We start from the raw sequence: 19,618 nt of genomic DNA, 5'->3' as shown, positions 1-19,618 counted from the left end.
GTATTTTAAGAAAGTTTTAAACAGATTGGGAGACAAGAAACATTTGGAATATTAATTATTTTTTGCTTTAAGATTTTAAAAAACAAATATATGATGAAATAAGGTATTTGGGGAAAATGACCGAAATGGAACTAAACCCATATTAGGAATAAAGGCTTGATGAAGGTTGTAAATGAAGATTAAAGGACCAGGGAGAACAGAGTTAAAAAGGTAAGCCAGGTATATTTTTCTGTTTCCACAATTGTCATCTCTGCTGATTGGTGCAGTCATTTTTAGTTAACCATGATGTACACTAGAAGCCACTTATTCCATTTGCTCACTGATTATGTATTTTGCACCACTTAATTCTGTTTGATTACTGAATTATGTGACACCACCTTATAATATTACATACTGTATTTAATATATAACAACAAACTAGAAAAGTATGGTAGGACAGGTGATATACTAATTTTAAATACATTCCATTATTGGATTAGAATCCAGATTACACTGGTTTGATATAGATGTTCCCTCATCTATGAGTTTTGTAAAAAAAATAGTTATATAATACCATTCAAAGACTGGATTCCCACCCTGTACCAGGTCATAATGTTATTTTGAGAACTCACATCATGAAATATTGTGGATTTGTTATGTTAGCCCAGCCAATTATGGCATATAATAGCAATTTAAGAAAATAGTTTAGTTTGATATATGAGTTCCAACAATACATTTTCTCTCCATCCTCTCTATTATGTCCCTCTTCCATACACTCTATAAAGAGGTAGAAATGTATGTGCATTCAGAACACGTCTTTCTCTGTGAAATGGCTTTGTGCCAATCCAGTGCTTAAAAGTGACTCTTTCAGCTGCAGTCCACATATATTATTATTTCATATAGTCCTGTACTGTTCAATGTATTAAAATAGGCTTATTGTTTTCTCTTTAAAGAAGAATCAAAATAATGCCAATTAAAAACAACAAATATATTTGTTTTTACAATTTATTTAATTTAATAAAAATATATAACAAGGGAACAAATGGAATTTGCCCTTTGATGGAATGCAAATACCTATTACACCTAAATACAGTATATACACTCTGGAAAATCTGGTTAATGTTTTGTTAATATTAGTATCAATAGTCACTCGATTAGGTTAGTTAATGTGATTTTAGATTCCAATGTTATTTATTGGGAGAAGTGTCTTTGTAGATATGGAGAAAAAATACATTTTGAAGGAAATTTCCCTTCCAGAAATTCCACAGAACTTTGTACTGTCAATACTAGATCCATATCCTTGAGTTAAGCTATAACAATTTGGGGAAAAATAAGAGTAGAAGGATAGTTGGATAAATACCGGTAAAGAAAAAAAACCTGTTTTCTCAGCTCTAGATCATTTTCTTATCCTTATTGTCCACTTAACTAGTTCTTTTTCATTCCTAATAATGCCATTTCTGGAAAGAACTAATAATATTTAAAGCAGCTATGTCCAGCTCACAGGCCACAGGTGACCCTTAACAGCTAATAAGGTGGCCCCACAAGATTGTAAACTTTTAACACAATTATGTGATTTATATACATTACTATATGATATATTTTATATCTAGTTCCTCTTCACTCAGTGTAGTCCAGGCAAGCCAAAAGGTTGAATACCCATGATTTAAAGTGCTACATATCAATATTTTATTATTATATGCAGTTGTTTTGTATAGCATTCTGGGCAAGCTACACTCTCTGAAAGCCACTTTCTAAATATTGGAATAAATACTTGAATTTGTAAAGGAAGTGACTTTTTTCTAAATAGTTCCAACCAATTATCATAAATGTAGGGCTGACAACTTTCACATGTCTCATTTACTGCTTTTTTGACTAAATTGCTATGCGTGGATCAGATAGAAATGTAACTTTAAATGGGATTATATCAGGTTCTTATCACACAGAAAGGCAATGCATATTAAAATATCTGTCTGACGTACATGCTGAAGTTCTTTTACAATTTTGTTTAGTTGTTGGATCAGCATAAATATTTGGCTGACTCTTTTCAATCTGATAATATGTGCATACATTATTTAAAACAGGAGTGGAAGAAAACATAATACATGAATGATGATGGTATGAATTAAGAGGAGATCATTAACACCCTTGAAAATACCTTTATGCTATTGTCTTTCAGTTTAACAAGCAGTTGAATCATTTTTTTTTCTCCAGTAGAACTAGTAAAGTTTTCAAACAAACTGAAACCTTGTCACCTTTTTTTTACTGAAACTGCACCTGCTACAACAATTTTCAAGGATGTCAACCTCCCCCATTCATCTCAACTGATGTTGTGCCCTGGGGAATAGCACCAGATTAAAATATAAATCCTCTAATTTGCCAACAAATACTTGGCAGCATTTACAGCTTGGTGAAAATCAGGCATTGGGAATCCTATTAAATTTTATGCTGCTGTTTGGAACCTGACATCTGCTCACATTTACTGCTGGGAATTGATGATATGTTCATTGGGTTGCCATATTCCATTACACAGCAGTTGTTATGGGCTTTCAAATCCCCAGTGGTTAATTTCTTTAAAAAAAGGAAATGCCAGCAGTTAGCTTTGGGGGTGAAATTTTCTGATTAGGAAGCCCTTCCTTTACTCCCTGATGTATGCTGCAGATTCTCTCTGCTCAGTCAGTGGTGTGTAGGAAATACACTATAAGCCTGCCTAGGGCATTTTTGTCTGTTCTTAAATCATCTATTCCCTCAACTAAACCTTGGCAGAGAAAATAGATACAAAGACTGAATCCTGGAAAGCTCTGGTATAAAACTCTTAGCACATAAAATAAAGTGAATGTAGCAAAGTGCTTTGATGATCTGTGTTGAATGTCTTATGGCTTCCTCCATTCCCTGAATGACAGACTACATAACCCGAGGCATAGTTTCCTGTTCCTTCATAATTCGTTCACAAAAGCCAATAAAACGGAACAGATCATGAGGATAAACAAGGAGTTGTCATGGAGATAATATGCTAGGATTTTATGTTGCGATTGAAATTGCATATATTTGGCATGCCATACATGGCTCCAATAGCCATAAAATTCTATATAATTTCTGCATCCCCGTGACGGTTCCTGAGGAAGCCTACCTGCTCTTCCTATTCAGAAAGGAGCAGCAATTTGTTCTGGTTGAAAAATACAAGGACAGCAACCCAAGCCTGCCAAAACTTGCTCTTTTATGTATCTGTTCATCATGCAGGGCTCTTGCCCTCTTTGGCATCTGGCCCTTCTATCAGCCAATTCTGGGCCACTCACTTTCACTTCTGCAGCTCTAAATGGAAAAGGGATGAATATGCAATGCTTTCTGCAAAACCAGGCTGGAAGTTATTGAAGGCTTACCCAACAGGTCAGAACTTCCTGTCCTAAGTTACGTAACTCTTCAGTTGTGTATAGAGCTTGAGAACCAGCGGGTACATATGCTCGGTTAGAAAATGCTGCATTTCAACAAAAGGAATTAGTTGAGATTCAGAAGTCCAGATTAATGAAGGAAGGAGCTACCTACATAGCAAATTCAATCCACGTACATGTTGGATAAGTGCAAATAACTTTCTAAGCATAGGAGGAGAAAGTTTGGTCAGATGTTTCTTCATCTTCCCATTCTGGAGTACAGTCTGTCTTGTTCTTTCTTTCCTCACCCCCTCCATTTTTCCCCCACTTTTTTCACTTTCAAAACAGAGAATGTACTGCCATTGCGCCTGGCACCCTCCCAAGAGCTCTTCTAGGGAAGAAAAGAGGAAAGACAGCACACCTGAATAATATATACATATACACATACACATTGGGGACTCTCCCTAGTTGTAACGGCGCTGGACTTGAACCCAGTGATTTAGAGTAGTGCTTCTCAACATCAGCAACTTTTAAGATGTGCAGACTTAAACTGCTAGTGTTCCTTGGTGCCTGTGATGGTTTGTGTGACCTGTCAGTTTACCAGCCTGCCTTGCAATCTGAATAAAAATAAAAATGGGAGAAAACGTTGCATTGCGCAATGTGAGGGAGGAAAAAATCTTTATCTGAAGAAGGCATTTCCTACACACATGAAGGAATATCTCTACATGCATATATATTCTGGGAGATGTAATTAAGAATCTTTTATCAGCTTCCCCTAACATACAAGCCAATCAATGCCTCCATTGTCTTGAAAATCAGTCATTGGCTTGTAAAACACCAGTTATTTGTTGGCACTTCTGTTAACTTTACGTCCTAGAAGGACCTTCAAAGTACAAATTAAGATAAATAAAAAGAAAATCAGCACATCATCCGGCATGTAACTGCTGCTGATTTGCTATTTATTTATCTTCTTCATAAAATTGTTTCTGAACATACCTTACAAATACTGCCCACTAGCTACTGAACCAGCAAAAAAGTAAGATAGATTTATTTTGCAGGTGAATCTTATTATGCCTCACTAACAAGGCCAGCAAGTGGTTCTTCTCTTGTTACTATAGTGTCAATGCACAACAAGTTAAGCAAAGTCATTGGTTGATTTCCCTATTTAATTTCCCCTCCCATTGAGCATCAGCTGCTATGGGAAATAAAACTACCAATGTTTTCTCAACATGTGGGGTTGGAGGAGTATGGACAGGTACTTTGAACAGTAAATTTAGCCATCTGTTAAGTTACCTAATAGGTTGCAGGTATGGCATAGAGGCACAGAAAGAAGCAGGATGGAGTTCCTCCAATGCATTGGAAGTTCTCCTCACCTTGCCCCACATGCTACTCCTATGTGCTTGTCACCTATCCTCCAGGCTAATAGGTGCAAAGGAAAGACCAGGGTGAAAGGAAAGGGAGAAATAAGTAACAAGCAAGCTTAGTGCTTGATGGAACACTGCAAGGGAATAGCGATGCTGCCAGTGTGTGGCTATGACTAACACCACCCAGAAGTAGCCTATTGGTAGGCACAATGGTACTGCCCCTCCTCACCCCAGCTATAAAAGATTCAGTCATTAGCAGAAGCAGATAACCTGTATTGGCCCACCTGTTAAGCAACTCATTGGTGACAGAACAAGCAACATAGACAGCTGGCAGGATCTGACTGTCTTTCTCAGTGTAAATTGTCTTCTCTGTAACGGAAAATTAGCATTTGAAAGCAATAGTCTTTTGTTTTCCTCACACACTTCTAGCACTCTTCTAAGTGCTAATCTGGGCTTATAAAAGAAGCAATGGGAGGAAAATTATAACAGATTCTCCAATGGAAAAATTGTTTGGAGCACCTAGCATTAGTGCGGGGGGGGGGGGGAAATCCCACCTCAAGAATGCGAGATCCCAAAATAAGAAAATTCAAATGCAATCCATCAATCAAATTAAACCTATCAAACTAGAAACCAAGTAAAAGCAATCAAAGCATAGGAAAATTACACTGAGTACTGTGCCCAGTCAGGAAAAAGGTTTTATCATTGAAGTAAACCTTTAAAAAGGAGAGGGCTGGTTCCATAATGTCCTAGTTGTGCCTTTTTTCTCACATAGAAGATGGAGCATTTCTTCCTGGGCTGGTTACAAGCCATGGAAACAGTATCCTACTCACCAGAAATTTGGGCTTGGAAGTCAGGAAATAGTTATCTGGTGACTAGTGTCAGAGAGCCATGAATTAAAATATGGCTTTTATTTCACAGAAAATAAGAAAATAGAAAATAAATACATTAACACTAGACCACAGGTCTGCAACCCACGGCTCCAGAGTCGCATGTGGCTCTTTCAGCCTTCTCCTGCTGCTCCCAGTCCTCTGCCATGTGCAGTCCAAAAAAAAAAGTGGAACTAAAAAAGTTCAACCAATCAATTCAAATATACAGGGTAGGTGCATATCTCGCCTTGGCTCCACTCTTCAGTCAAACCCTGTTCTGCGCATGCGCGCATGTACGCGCATGCGCACACATTTTTTGCGGCTCCCAGTTTTTCCTTTTGTGAGGGAACCGGTTCCGAGTGGCTCTTTCACTGTTTCAGGTTGCTGACCCCTGGGCTAGACCAACAATCAAGAAGTTAACAATACTCCTTCCTATCAAGGAGCCACCAACTCAGACAAACAAGCTAACAGTAAGCAACAGTCTAACAAGGAATCACCAAGACCACTCCCACCAATACTGACAGGGCAAATCACTAGTATATAAACCGAGAGCAAACAGTATTCCCTTCTAGCACTAATGACGTTACTTAGTTTGGTTATGAGACGTCTACCAGAAAATAACCCAGCGCAAAGAACACCAAGGGCCCCACAGTTCAATCCTGAGCTACAACTATTCTCTTCTATTCGTATTACAGGAAGAAAAATCTACTTGGTGCCTTTCTTAGTTTTTCTCATTCCTGTCTTTATTCTCTAATTCTGTGACTGCTTTCTTGGCTAGAAGAGCAAATGGCTGGAAAAAACTCTTCAGAATCAGTGTTACATTTGGTGAAGGTGCTGGCCCAGAAACCAGGAGACTTGAGTTCTAATGCCATCTTTGGCATGAAAACCAGTTGTTTGACTTTAGGTCTGTCTGTCTGTCTGTCTGTCTGTCTGTCTGTCTGTCTGTCTGTCTGTCTCTCTCTCTCTCTCTCTCTCTCTCTCCTCAATTCATCTCACAGAGTTCTCATGGGAAAAATAGGAGGAGGAAGGAGAATTAAATAACTGCCACCTTGAGTTATTTATAAAAGTAATAAAGGTAGAATAAACATCTAACACAGAAATAGCATAAGATAAATAAGTAGTACTTTTTTGCCTCACCTGGCTAAATAGTTGATAAGAACGGTTTGCCCCCTTTTTCTTCCTGAGTGACACAATGCAGAGTAGGACTTTTCCCTGAAATAACATGAATAATGACAATGGCCTAAATAGATTGTTACTGAATGGGAGAATCCAAGAGGGATTATGAAGAAATGCTTCAAAGCAGCCTTTATCAACCCTTTAATACCCCACCTCCTTTGAAATATGTTCAGATCTCAGGGAACCACTGGATAAAAATTGCAAAATATATGAAAATTTCACAATACAATTTATTTCTAACTGACACAATGTTTTACAATGTTTACAATAACAGAAAAACAGCAGGCTGGCAATTGAGTCATGACCCATAAACTCTACCATCACCAAGAGTGCTAGCACTGTACAGTGTGCAGAGTTCAAAAAAAATGTGGGTTTGTTGTTTTTTTAATCCCAATCTCTCACAGAATCCCTAGAAATTTTTCACAGGGCCCCTATTTGAGAAACACTGCTAAAGGGTCCTCCTCCAAGGAAACAGAGACGGCAGTCTACCATCTTCCATGCATGTGCTTACAAATATTGTTAGAAGAGCAGTCAACCCACAAGAAATGCCTGTTATTTCTCAGCAAAATCTGATGGATTATCATCTGTTTGTACAAATAGCCATATTGCATTTGATAAAGTGGGACCGTCAGGATCAAGTCAAATGTGCCTGGATAAAAACACATTACTTGTTCTGTAGGATTGCAGTAGCTAGGGATTTTTCGATAACATTTAAATGAAATCCTTTTGTGTGTTTTTGAGTCAGTCTTACTCCTGGATACTGTCTGGACAGGTCCCTGCAGTTTTCTTGGCAAGGTTTTTCAGAAGGGCTTAGCATTGCCCTTTCCCCCCAAGGCTGAGAGAGACTGGCCCAAGGTTACCCAGTTGGCTTTGTGCCCAAGGCAGGACTAGAATTCCCAGTCTCCCCATTGCTAGCCTGATATTTTAACACTACACCCAGTGGTGGGATTCAAATATGTGAATAGCTGGTTCTTTGTCTGGATGCTGCTTCCAGAAGTCCATTCTGGGCCTGGGCAACAAAAAAAATTAGTTACTGGTTCTGCCGAAGTGGTGTGAACCAGCTGAATCCCACCACTGACTTACACCTAATATGGAAATAATAACATATTACTACAATGAGTGGTTTGATGAATTCTTTCAGAACTGCAGTGCTTCTTCATGCAGTTTGTTGTACACTGAAACATTCTAAATGCTATTTTCATCATTCGGCAAAAACAAGGTGCAGATTGATGGGACATATTCTCTCTCTCTAATTGCACAAACGTCTGCAGTGTGGTAACCCATCACTGAATCTAGGCAACAAAAGTATCACATTTCATGATACTTGACTGCAGATGGTTTCAACTCAAGCAGTGAAGGTGTATATTCCTGATCTAGTCTATGGAAACGGAACAATGATATATACATAATTTCTGGTTGCCACAGCATATCATTCCACTCCTCCCTTTTAATAAAGGCTCTGGATTAGAACATGTTGTTATGTAAGAATGCAAACTATATTCAGACCCACCATAATTATCCTAACTGCATCATCACCTATTTTTAACACCAAAGGCACCAGGGAAGTTTGTATTACATTGTTCAGAGAACAAACAGGCAAAAGATATGTGCATCCAAAATGAAATATGATTTACCGTAACAATAGCTTGAGTGGGGATTTTTATAAGTACAGTGGATAAACAAGTTATTGTTTTACTTCATTAACACTAAATTCCAACAACATGCTTCTAATATTGCACTTTTATCAAATTGTAAAATACCCCAATATACCCAATTTTCCTAGCCTGAATAACCATATAAAATAGCTTAACTTCATGGAGTGACTATGATGAGAGAGAAACCTAATCCTTCTCTCTCCAGTAATGACAAGCGATAAAATCATGGAAAGAAACAGCATGTGATCTGATAATCAACTGGCTGAAATGTTACGTTTAGAATTATTTTTGGAGCATTTAGTCATATGTGGGAAGAGAATATAAATATAAGTGACTCTCCTGAAAGGCAGCACTTATTCCTGCTCAAGAGGTCGGATGTGATCTCTACACAGTCTATTCTCTGCCTACCTTACAATTATTATTAAGACAAAAAGAACATATTCACTTTTTGTGTATATTTCTTGGGAAACAAATCCAGAGAGATGGGAAATTTAGGACAATATGAAGTCCAGTACTGGCTTCACAAAGCTGCTCTCAGGTAATCAACTACAATTGAAATTAAATCTTATATTCAATATTGGGAGACACACACACCCAATAATTGTTTTCTACGTAGAAACCATCTCTATTTAGGATCCATTATCAAGTAAGTATGTGAACCAGGATGGCAAAGTAGGTAAGATATTAGATTCCCAACCCCTCTCAGGCATGGAAACTGGCTGGGTGATTTTGACCAAGTTTCTCAGCCCTAAACTGAACCAACATGATAGATTTGAATCCATAATCTTCAATGAAGAGATCTTTAATGTGTAGTGGTTTGGTTCAAGCTAATGATGATAACAATAAAGATGGGCATAAGACTTCTAGGTATCAAAATCAAATAGAGAGAAATTCACCAAATCCTCATGATTATAAAAAAAAAGATTTTGGGTTTTGGGATTTTTTAAAAATACGAACTCAGAAGAACTACAGCTATGGTAAAATGATACAAAGAACAAAGGACCAAATTAGGGCAGTACAAGATAGAAAGAATTGTGCAAGTGTCACAAAAGAAAAAACGTGTCAGTTACTATAACCCTGAAGCATGCATGACTTATGCATGAATTATTTTTGTGGTTACCAAATAGTTTAATACAGGCTATTGCATTCACTAGTGAGAATTTCTTGTGCTTTGAAAGTTTGTGTTGTTTAAAATGCACCACGCCCTCATGATGGCATAGAAGTTGAGAACAGAATTCTAATGTTCAGCTCTCCTGTCAACATGCAAGAAAGCAAGAAGACATGAGGCTTGATTGTGGGACTTCAGCTATGAATATGTAGGTCTAGATAATAAAGAAATGTACAAAAGTAGTTTGGGCAGTAATAGAATTAATTGCTACAGGTTTTGGGGAGCTGTGATTAGACTTATATACACACTCAAGGTTTTCTTTTAAAATATAGTTGCCATTTTTTCCCCAATACAGATTTCTATTTTGGATCTTAAAGGTAAAGGTAAAGGTTCCCCCGCACATGTGTGCTAGTCGTTTCCAACTCTAGGGGCCGGTGCTCATCTCTGTTTCAAAGCTGAAGAGCCAGTGCTTGTCCGAGGACGTCTCCGTGGTCATGTGGCCGGCATGACTAGACGCCAAAGACGCACGGAACGCTGTTACCTTCCCACCATAGTGGTCCCCATTTTTCTACTTGCATTTTTACGTGCTTGCGAACTGCTAGGTTGGCAGAAGCTGGGACGAGTAACAGGCGCTCACTCTGTTACGCGGCACTCGGGATTCGACCTGCCAAACTGCCGACCTTCTGATCGACAAGCTCAGCGCCCTACACAGCTATATAACAAAGGAGAAATTCCAACTGGGTGAGCTTTTCTCAAAAATGTGCCTAACTAGAATTTGTTTTGCCACACAATTATTAGTGAATTTTAAATAAGCAACAAGCCATAACAAAGGGTGCCATCTGAGCCACTTCCTGAAGCATTTGCTTGATATCAGGTGACATCTACAGCCATGTGAAAAAGAAAGTACACCGTCTTTGAATTCTATGGTTTTACGTATCAGGACATAGTAAAAATCATCTGGTCCTTAGCAGTTCTTAAAAGTAGGTAAATATGTCAACACATGTTGACACCATCTCATCATTTATTTTACAAAAAGAATGGGGAAGCAATGTGTGAAAAACTAAGTTCACCTTATGATTCCATAGCTTGTAGAGCCATCTTTTGCAGCAATAACTTGAAGTGATTGTTTTCTGTATGACTTATCAGTCTTCTCTTAGATCATTGTGGATGAATTTCAGCCCACTGTTCTTTACAATATTCCTTCAGTTCATTGAGGTTTGTGGGCATTTGCGTATGCACAGCTGTCTTGAGGTCCTGCCACAGCATTTCAGTCGGGTTGAGGTCTGAACTTTGGGCCATTACATGACTCTTTTCTTTTTCAGCCATTCTGTTGAAAATTTGCTGGTGTGCTTGGGATCATTTCTGGGCATTACATGATCTGACCTTGGGTGAATTTGTTGGAACATCCACTCCTAGGAAGATTGGCAACTGTCTTGAATGTTCTTCACTAATGATCTTTCTCACTGAAGAATGATGGACTTTAAATTGTTTGGAAATGGCCTTATAACCTTCCCAGATTGTTGGATAGCAACAATTGCTTCTCTAAGATAATTGCTTTGCTCTTTGGCATTTTTTTAACACACATACCTGAATGCTGGAGACCAGCAAATTCCTAAACCTGGCTTTTATACAGATAATCACACTTACCAATGATCAATTGGTCAAGAGACTTGACTGCTACTTAGCCTCTTCATACCTATGGAAGCACTACTGATGTACTTAGTTTTCCACATGGCTTCTCCATTTTGGCTTTCTTTTTGTAAAAGATATAATGTAATATGTCATGTGTTGTTGTTCATCTGAGGTTGAATTTACCTACTTATAAAAACTGCTAAGGACCGGATTATTTTATTATGTCCTGATACATAAAACCATAGAACTCCTTTTTCATAGGAGTATATCTTATGGAATCTGTTTCCTGACATCATCTACCTTACACATTGGTTTAAATTGTAAGCCGCCCTGAGTCTTCGGAAAAGGGCGGGATATAAATGGGATTAAAATAAAATAAATAAAATAAATATTTGTAATTAATGTCCAAAAACCTAGCACTAAGTTAAAAAAATGCTATTTTATAGAATTTAACAGAATCACACAAGGCAACTAATGACATTGAATGCGCCTTGCTATAGTAATTTTTCTATGTTATTTGTAATCATTAAACAGTAAAAAATGATAATAATATTCAGGCACATATTGTTGTGGTATTCTGATCAGCTGCTGTAGAAAATATGTATTTCTGGGTGTGTACTTGAGTGAGAATGTGTCTAACTTCATTGCCTTTGTGGAGGAAGGGAAAGAAGTCTTTAGCAGCAGATAAACTTACAGGTTTTCCTTTTGTTATATTTTATTTTTACAAGTGATAGTGTGTTTGTTTCCTTTCCAATTCGATAAAAATGATCCTTGATTCAGGTTGCAAATAAAACCTCTGCAAATAAAGAATCACAGAAATTCAGCTTATTGTCCATGACATGTGCAAGACACATCAAAATATTTTTAATTAGCTAAATGAGAATTACTGTATATATTTATTTAAGAAAAAATCCTGCTACACATTCATTGCATGAGAAAAAGCTATTTCCTGTTTATTTCCTTTATCAAGTGCTTGAAGCTGAATGGTGAAAAGCATAATCAATGGAAAATCATAAAGAAAAAAGCTGCATTCACTTTGCGTTGCATTAATAGTAAGTTTCTCTGACCTCCTGAAAAATAAAATAAAATACAGTTTAGCAGAGCATTTAAAACATACCAGCCAATATGAATAATAAAAAATACTTCTATCAGTTTGAAGTAGAATGTGGTTTGTAATTCCTAACGTATTGGCTGTTTTTAATCAAAGGGTACTACAGCCCTTGCTGTTTTTCCCACATACTTTGAGACAATGGCCTCCTCCAAATAATAGTCATTAGAGCAATAGACATATTATTAATAACACTGCATTGCACAATCCTGATTATGTCAAATTGATGTAAACAAAACAGGCATATTTTTTTTATTGTTTTTCCATTTTTAATTATGAGCTCCCCAAATCTGGAGTTCAGCAGCCTCTAAAGCTAATAAATAAATAAAAATACTGGACACAGTGTGGATATGGCAATTATCCTTCTCCTACTCATCTTCTCTGTTCTTACTTTCTTCCACATGCATAACAGATATTTATTATTTACTTTCTATCACTGTCTGAAGAATCCTAACTCTGCAATTTCACACCTTTCAGCATCTATAGATATCTTGATAAACCATGCAGTAGTCCATAATGCCATTTTCAAAAGCCATTTCTGAATATTTTGCCCCACACATGTATATATTATTCTGATTCTCCATATTTTGATTGTGCTAAATATTAAGATTATACTTTCAGTGCTCATATTCTATTGCCTATGCAATGCATTCAAATACTGCACACCAGAGCTACAGGGTACCCTTAATTAACATTACCAGTGATATAATTGATAAACTGTCTTACTCTCAAAATAAGAACCAGGATGAGAAGTTGTTTTTTTAATTCTCCAACATATTAGGTGCTTGCTTACCTAGATTCAGACATTATCAGAAAAACCTGATTATGTACAGTACTGTGCAAAGGTCTTAGGCCATCTTTGGATTTGTTGTTTTAGCAATTGTACAATGACCATATATAATTATGTCTCAGTCTCGTTATTAAAGTATAGTCAGAAAATATAGGAAATTCGTATGCAGAATCCAAAACAGGAAAAAGCAGAAAAAACAGTTTCCGCAGGCCAAAGTGACAAGTATGTAGTGTCACCTCCCCTTGTACCTGAGCAACAGCAGACACCTGGCCCCCATAAACCTAAACGGAATGGAACCCTAGGTACTGCCATTGCTAACATCTGTATGTGTCCTATTATGTCATGCCAAAAAGACTGCTGTGCAAAAAAGTGTATTACATCATATGCTTCAGGATTACATACAGTACAGTACAGACACATGTTGTATGAGTGTAATTCATTGGAAGCTTGCTAATAAGGCCCAATTTCTATCATAACATTCCAGTCAAAATGCCAAGGAACACAGAATTTGACAGTCATAAAATCATACTTTTGCATCAGCAAGACTATTCTCAAAGGAAAATCAACAAACAAACTGGATATTCAAGATGTGGTATTCAAGACCAAAAAAATAATTATGGTCATTAAAACATTGCTAAAACAACAAAGCAGGTGGTAGCCTAAGACTTTTGTACAGTACTATATATAAAATGTAAGTTACATGACTGTATTTCAGCAGTCATATCTATTATTATCATTGGCCAAATCATTTTACAATATCTTAGGTTCACTCTCACAAATACTTTTGTAGTTGAGACCAGCTACAATTATTCCACAAGCTAGAATCCTTGCATATTATCTTATACAATGTTCTGATATGCTTTATTAGTAGTAGCCACATTTAGCAATATCTTTTTTTGCATGGAGCTGAAAGTACTGTATTCATCCCCTGTTGGATTGTTGAAATTTTTGCATATGTTTGCTATTAATTGCTACCAAATAATTATGTCTGAGAGAAAAAAAATAATACCAAAATTAAAAACATTTGTAGCGGATAACATTCAGCGGCAAAGATATGCAAAATTCATAAAAAACTAAAAATTGATGGATACTTTTTCATAGAACTGTACATTGCTAGCAATGCGAGTGATGGATAGTGGACTAAAGGCACTTTGGTATAATTTTGATTATTCTATGTGTGCTTATGTGAAGCTGAATGCTAAGGTGTTCCCCTAGTGCAGGGGTAGGCAACCTTGGCTCTTTTATGACTCGTGGACTTCAACTCCCAGAATTCCTGAGCCAGCATAGGGTTCCCTACCCCTGCCCTAGTGTCTTAGAGTGAGCATTGAGTACATACCCCAGCATAATCCCTAATCAATCAACAGTGCTGAAATTTCTGTGAAAACTGTGGTATGTCTTCTCTTTTTTATTTATTTTTTTCACCACAAAGTGAAAACAAAACAATTTGATAATTTCCCAGGCTGAATACATGAGGCAGTATGGAAAGAAGTGGTTCCTCAAGATCTGGAAAACTACAGTTCCCAGCACCCCTGTCCATGAACATACAGGCAGTAGTTATTAAAAAGTGTAGATCAACAACATCTGGGTGGCAAGGGTTTTCTCCCCAGTTACAACTAATACTAAAATAACAACAACATATGCACTCCCCAAACATTTAATTTAACAAACTGATTATAGGTCTCCTTTGCCTGTACCTTTAAATATACTATATAATTTCATACAAAATGAATAGTTTGGTGACTACTGCATTTCAAAATACTTTATTAGATGATCTACACATGTTCTGCAGAGTTATCCATGGCACTTTTTAAATGAAAATTTAATTGAAAAGCAAATGTCTTACGCCAGACATTTTATATCTTCCCAAGATGCATGCTGTTACATGGAAAAACTTGGCTTTTTTCATTCATTTTGCATATTTCCCGAATTTCCTGTGCTCTAAATATTACATTAAAAAATACAATTAGTTGACAGAAGACTTTTATTAAAAGCTCACTAAAATTATCTTATTTCTTTATTAATCAAATTGTATAAAAGCAATTCTGGGCGGTGCACACCAATCTTCCCCAAAACCCCAGTGTTTTACATTGCAATAAAATTTCCAAACGGTTTTAGCAGCAGTTTTTACCATTCCTTATGCGGCATGAAATCATGCTTTTTATGTACTTATAAATGACAGACCGAAGAATGCAAATTTACTCATGACCCCATTCAAATAATAACTGACCAAAAGAATTCAAAGAAGGTCTGGGAACATGGAAGTGAAAGAGCAAGATTTTCTGGTATTTCCAAGATTCTGCTACCTCAAAAGTAATATGGGCATCAAGTCCCAGAAAGGAATCAGGAGAACTTTCTTGGTCAGTATGCAACCAAGGAAGCCAATGCAAAGTCCCAAATGGAATGAAGGGCTTTCATGCCCATAGGATCTATATAGCATTCTGACCTAACAGCCCACCACCAGTGTGAATATCCCCAGCAGGAAATTGATGTCACAACATTTTCATCAACCATATCTTGGTCATTTGAAATGGATATCACACACCTTCCCATTCTATTCTATCCTTCCATGGATACCTATCCAAAGGGATTGTGGTTATCCTGGACTTTTAATTTTTGGCTGAGTTGTTGTCATTACTGTATATACAGAGCCAAGGAGGTTTCAGTCAATTTTAATAGACTAAGCACATTGTTACATGGCTATAAGTTCACAGCAAAGAAATTTAACTTACTTCTTGTTTTTCACGATTCTGATCCATATTTAGTAAAGATGGTATTTTGGATATTTCAGGTTTCTTTGACTCCCTTTTCAGCACTCTAACCTGTTTAACTTTTACAAGAAAAAATAACTATTTCTAGAATTGCACATTTTTTCTTTCTCTTTCCTTTTTTTTTAAAAAAATAAACTGTGGGTTTTGCTGTTTAGATTAGTTTGTTGTGTTAGAAATGGCTGGTATATATTAAGTATATAAAAATAAAAAGTTGAGGCTTATTTTGCTGTGCTAAAGAGTTAGAAAATGGATTTTCTTTTCTTTTTTCCCCTTTCCCCTACACTTCTTCCTCTTCCCCGTTTCCTTCCCCATTTTTCCAATATTTCACCTTCTTTTGTATTTAAATCTTCATAAGCTTAATAATATTATTAATATAGAATTGCACATTTTCTGTTCTGATATTCCAGTATTCCAAAATCTACAACCCAATAGCTAACAAAATCCTTGAAGACTGCAAAAAAGAAACCATTGCAAAAGGAAAAGTGATCTGTTTATCAAAGCTTACACATTTTAATTCAGTTTCAGTACATGTATATGTACGTCAGCCTGTATGGTTAAAAATAAATGAAAATGGCCATTTTCAGGAGCATAACACCTGTCAGAAAAGCAACATTAATCACTGTCTCTGGTTCAAATTTGAAACTCCTCAGACTGCTTAGCGTTAAAAAAAATAGCCCAAGATCAGTTTTTTAAAAAGGAACTGAAAACAGAAATCATTGCAGTTTTCATGGCCACTATTTATTAGTGAAATGAATTCTGGGTAATATCAGTTGAGACCATGAATACTATGAATACATACTTTTGCTAGTCATGCCGCGAGTCTCTTCAGAACAGGTCTGAAGTTGAATGCAGCAACAGATATCACATCCTTATGTAATGAACATGTGTGACATTGCATACTGTACTTACACACACACACACACACACACAAACATACATATTGTATTCTGATATTTTGCTAGCCATGCCATTTCCCTATCAGAGCAAATTTGAAACTCAACCTGGCAATAGAAGTCACAACATACTTCTGTGTTCATTGAGGCAGTACATGGCTATAAGCAGTATTTGGATGATGGTTTGGTTATCTACTGCTTATAGCCATGTACTGCCTCAATGAACACAGAAGTATGTTGTGACTTCTATTGCCAGGTTGAGTTTCAAATTTGCTCTGATAGGGAAATGGCATGGCTAGCAAAATATCAGAATATATTTGCTATCTCACACTGCATTATCCAAAAGATATTTCACCGATAAAAAAGTCATTCTTCTATTCCCCTATTCCTTCTACTCCCCTACCTATTGCAAGCCGTTTAAGAAAATGATGGGGTTGCAAAGTAGTTTCTCAGTTGGTTATGGAATTTCTCCAGTTCAAAGAAAATAAAGCAATACATGTTCCTCACCATCTTGAGGCCAAACTATTCAGGACTTTATCTTTTAGTATTTTATATTTCCTGAAGCTAAAACTCAAATACTTTGGCCACCTAATGAGAAGGAAGGACTCACTGGAGAAGAGCCTAATGCTGGGAAAGATTGAGGGCAATAGAAGAAGGGAACGGCAGAGAATGAGGTGGCTGGATGGAGTCACTGAAGCAGTAGGCGTGAGCCTAAGTGGACTCCAGAAGATGGTAGAGGACAGGAAGGCCTGGAGGAACGTTGTCCATATGGGTCGCGATGGGTCGGACACGACTTCGCAGCTAACAACCACAAGTTTTATTTATGCTTAAAATATTCTAATGGAACTAATTTTTTTACTGGAGAAAGCAGCACTAGATAGAGGGGCTTGTTTAATCTGATCATTTTTTTAAAAAATCAAACAAAAACCAGTGCAACCAGTGACATTTGCACAATACAGGTAGTCCTCAAATTATCAAGCCCAAAATTTCTATTGCTAAGCAAGACAGCTAAGTGAGTTTTGCCCCATTTTATGTCCTTTTTTGCCACATTTGTTAAGTTAGTAACGTGGTTGTTAAGTGAATCTGTCTTCCCCATTGACCGGGCTTGTCAGAAGGTTGCAAAAGATGATCATGTGACACTGGGACACCTGCAACCATCATAAATATGAAGCAGGTGCCCAACGTCCAACTTTTGATCATGTGTCCATGAGGATGTTGCAGTGGTTGTTACAAAAGTGTGAAAAATGATCATAAGTTGCTTTTTTCAGTATTGTAACTTCAAACAGTCCCTAAAGAAATGGTTTTAAGTCAAGGACCGCAACTAATGCTCCTAATGGAAAAATATCAAGGCTAAAGGCCCCATTTGAATTGGGGGGGGGCAAATATGCTTGCTGGCTGCCACTTAAAGCCAGCCACAACTGTACTCCAATAATAGCTGGATTTCTTCCAGTTTCCAGTAATTTCTAGATTTGGTTTGCATGCAGTCATCCATTTACAAAGGAAAGATGCTGCTCCAGTTGTGTACTAAAAGAAAAAAAATTGTTTGCTGTCAATAAACGTTTGGGGAACTATTTCTTCTAATCTTATGTACTGCTACTTCGTATGTAAAGTCCATAATTATATATATACACATTTCAGATGTGAAGCCCGTAATTATATAGACAAACACAAAACATATTCACAAAGATCTGTAGAAGATAACAAACATACTTTCCATTGCTTTCAGTTCTTTCTGTTGCCCTGTTGTAGTTAATTCTGGCAAGTGAATTTCTCTCTTCTCGCATCTTGAAATGTTGCGTTTCTTCCTGTTTACCGATATGTTCACCATGTGGTCAATTTGAGCAGCTCTTTCATACAGGGAAACCTTCTCCATTTGATTCTAAACATGGAATAATTATGCATCCAAGGAAACATCTATACCATGATTATAGTATCACTTATATCAAATCAGCAACTCAACACTTTAGTGGACAATTGTACATAGAACAGTACCAGATGCTGCCCCAAAACCATATTTTTTAAAAAAATCAAAAAGAATTTTTAAAAATTTAAAAATTAATCAACCATAAATATAAGAACTTGGTTCTAATCATGCAAAATAAACTAGTCTTGGCAGACATCTATAAGAATTCTTTAGATTTGAACTTCATTTAATTTTTAAAATTGTTTTTATGCATTTCTGCCTTTCGTGTAACATGCTAAAAACCTTTCCTTTATTTTTTTATCACCAAATAAATTTATACCATTGCAACAGGAAGTAGAAGTTTTTTTAAAAAATTACTGGGCAAACTAAATTAATATATTTTGTGCTTTAGTAACTGACAGCATTCAGCATGATGTCTCTGAAAAATCCATCTACAGTTCTTGGTTTACATTGTTTACTAAGATTTGTTTATTTCATCTGCTAAAGAATAAGAAGCAGTAACTTCCTTTGGAAAAAAAATGGGGAAGCCAAGGTAATGTTTGAAATATGTTTCCGAGCATATTTCTTTAAAATAATTATTTTAACTGGCACACCAAAGGCTACGAAAACTCCATTCTGGGTCAGAATTCGATAGCCAATCTTCCCATAAAAATTTGCTGCTTTCCGGGTACCACATTCAAATAGGCCTTCACTGTAACCAAAACCACCAAAAAAAGCCAAAGAGATGCATAGCTCAGTGACAGTTGTTTATTTTCATAGGAACAAGCTATAGTCCAGAGGCCAGAAATGTGTAAACATCAACCTTGGTGGAGCAGTGGGCTAATGCCTCCTTAAGTAACACCAGCTGCCTGCAATTAGTGCAGGTTCGCATCCCACCAGGCTCAAGGTTGACTCAGCCTTCCATCCTTCCCAGGTAGGTAAAATGAGGACACAGATTGTTGGGGGCAATAAGCTGACTTTGTAATAATGCCGCTTGGGGTGTGTGTGAAA

The 19,618-nt window shown here is 36.8% G+C and overlaps 1 protein-coding gene across 1 annotated transcript in view; it reads right to left on the bottom strand.

Moving 5' to 3' along the window:
* Positions 1–12,093: 12,093 nt before the first annotated feature.
* Positions 12,094–19,618, bottom strand: part of CDKL3 (cyclin dependent kinase like 3) — a 40,033-nt gene continuing 32,508 nt past the window's right edge. Inside the window, exons 10-13 of the mRNA XM_083352703.1 lie at positions 18,415–18,583; positions 15,773–15,870; positions 14,887–14,981; positions 12,094–12,215 (exon numbers count right to left, since the gene is read on the bottom strand). Of these exons, the coding sequence (XP_083208829.1) occupies positions 14,946–14,981; positions 15,773–15,870; positions 18,415–18,583 (303 nt within the window). The 3' untranslated portion in view covers positions 12,094–12,215; positions 14,887–14,945. The remainder of the gene's footprint in view (positions 12,216–14,886; positions 14,982–15,772; positions 15,871–18,414; positions 18,584–19,618) is intronic.

This window comes from Vipera ursinii (assembly GCF_947247035.1).
Source record: "Vipera ursinii genome assembly, chromosome: 2".
Taxonomy (NCBI): domain Eukaryota; kingdom Metazoa; phylum Chordata; class Lepidosauria; order Squamata; family Viperidae; genus Vipera; species Vipera ursinii.
This window is presented reverse-complemented; position numbering and strand designations above follow the sequence as displayed.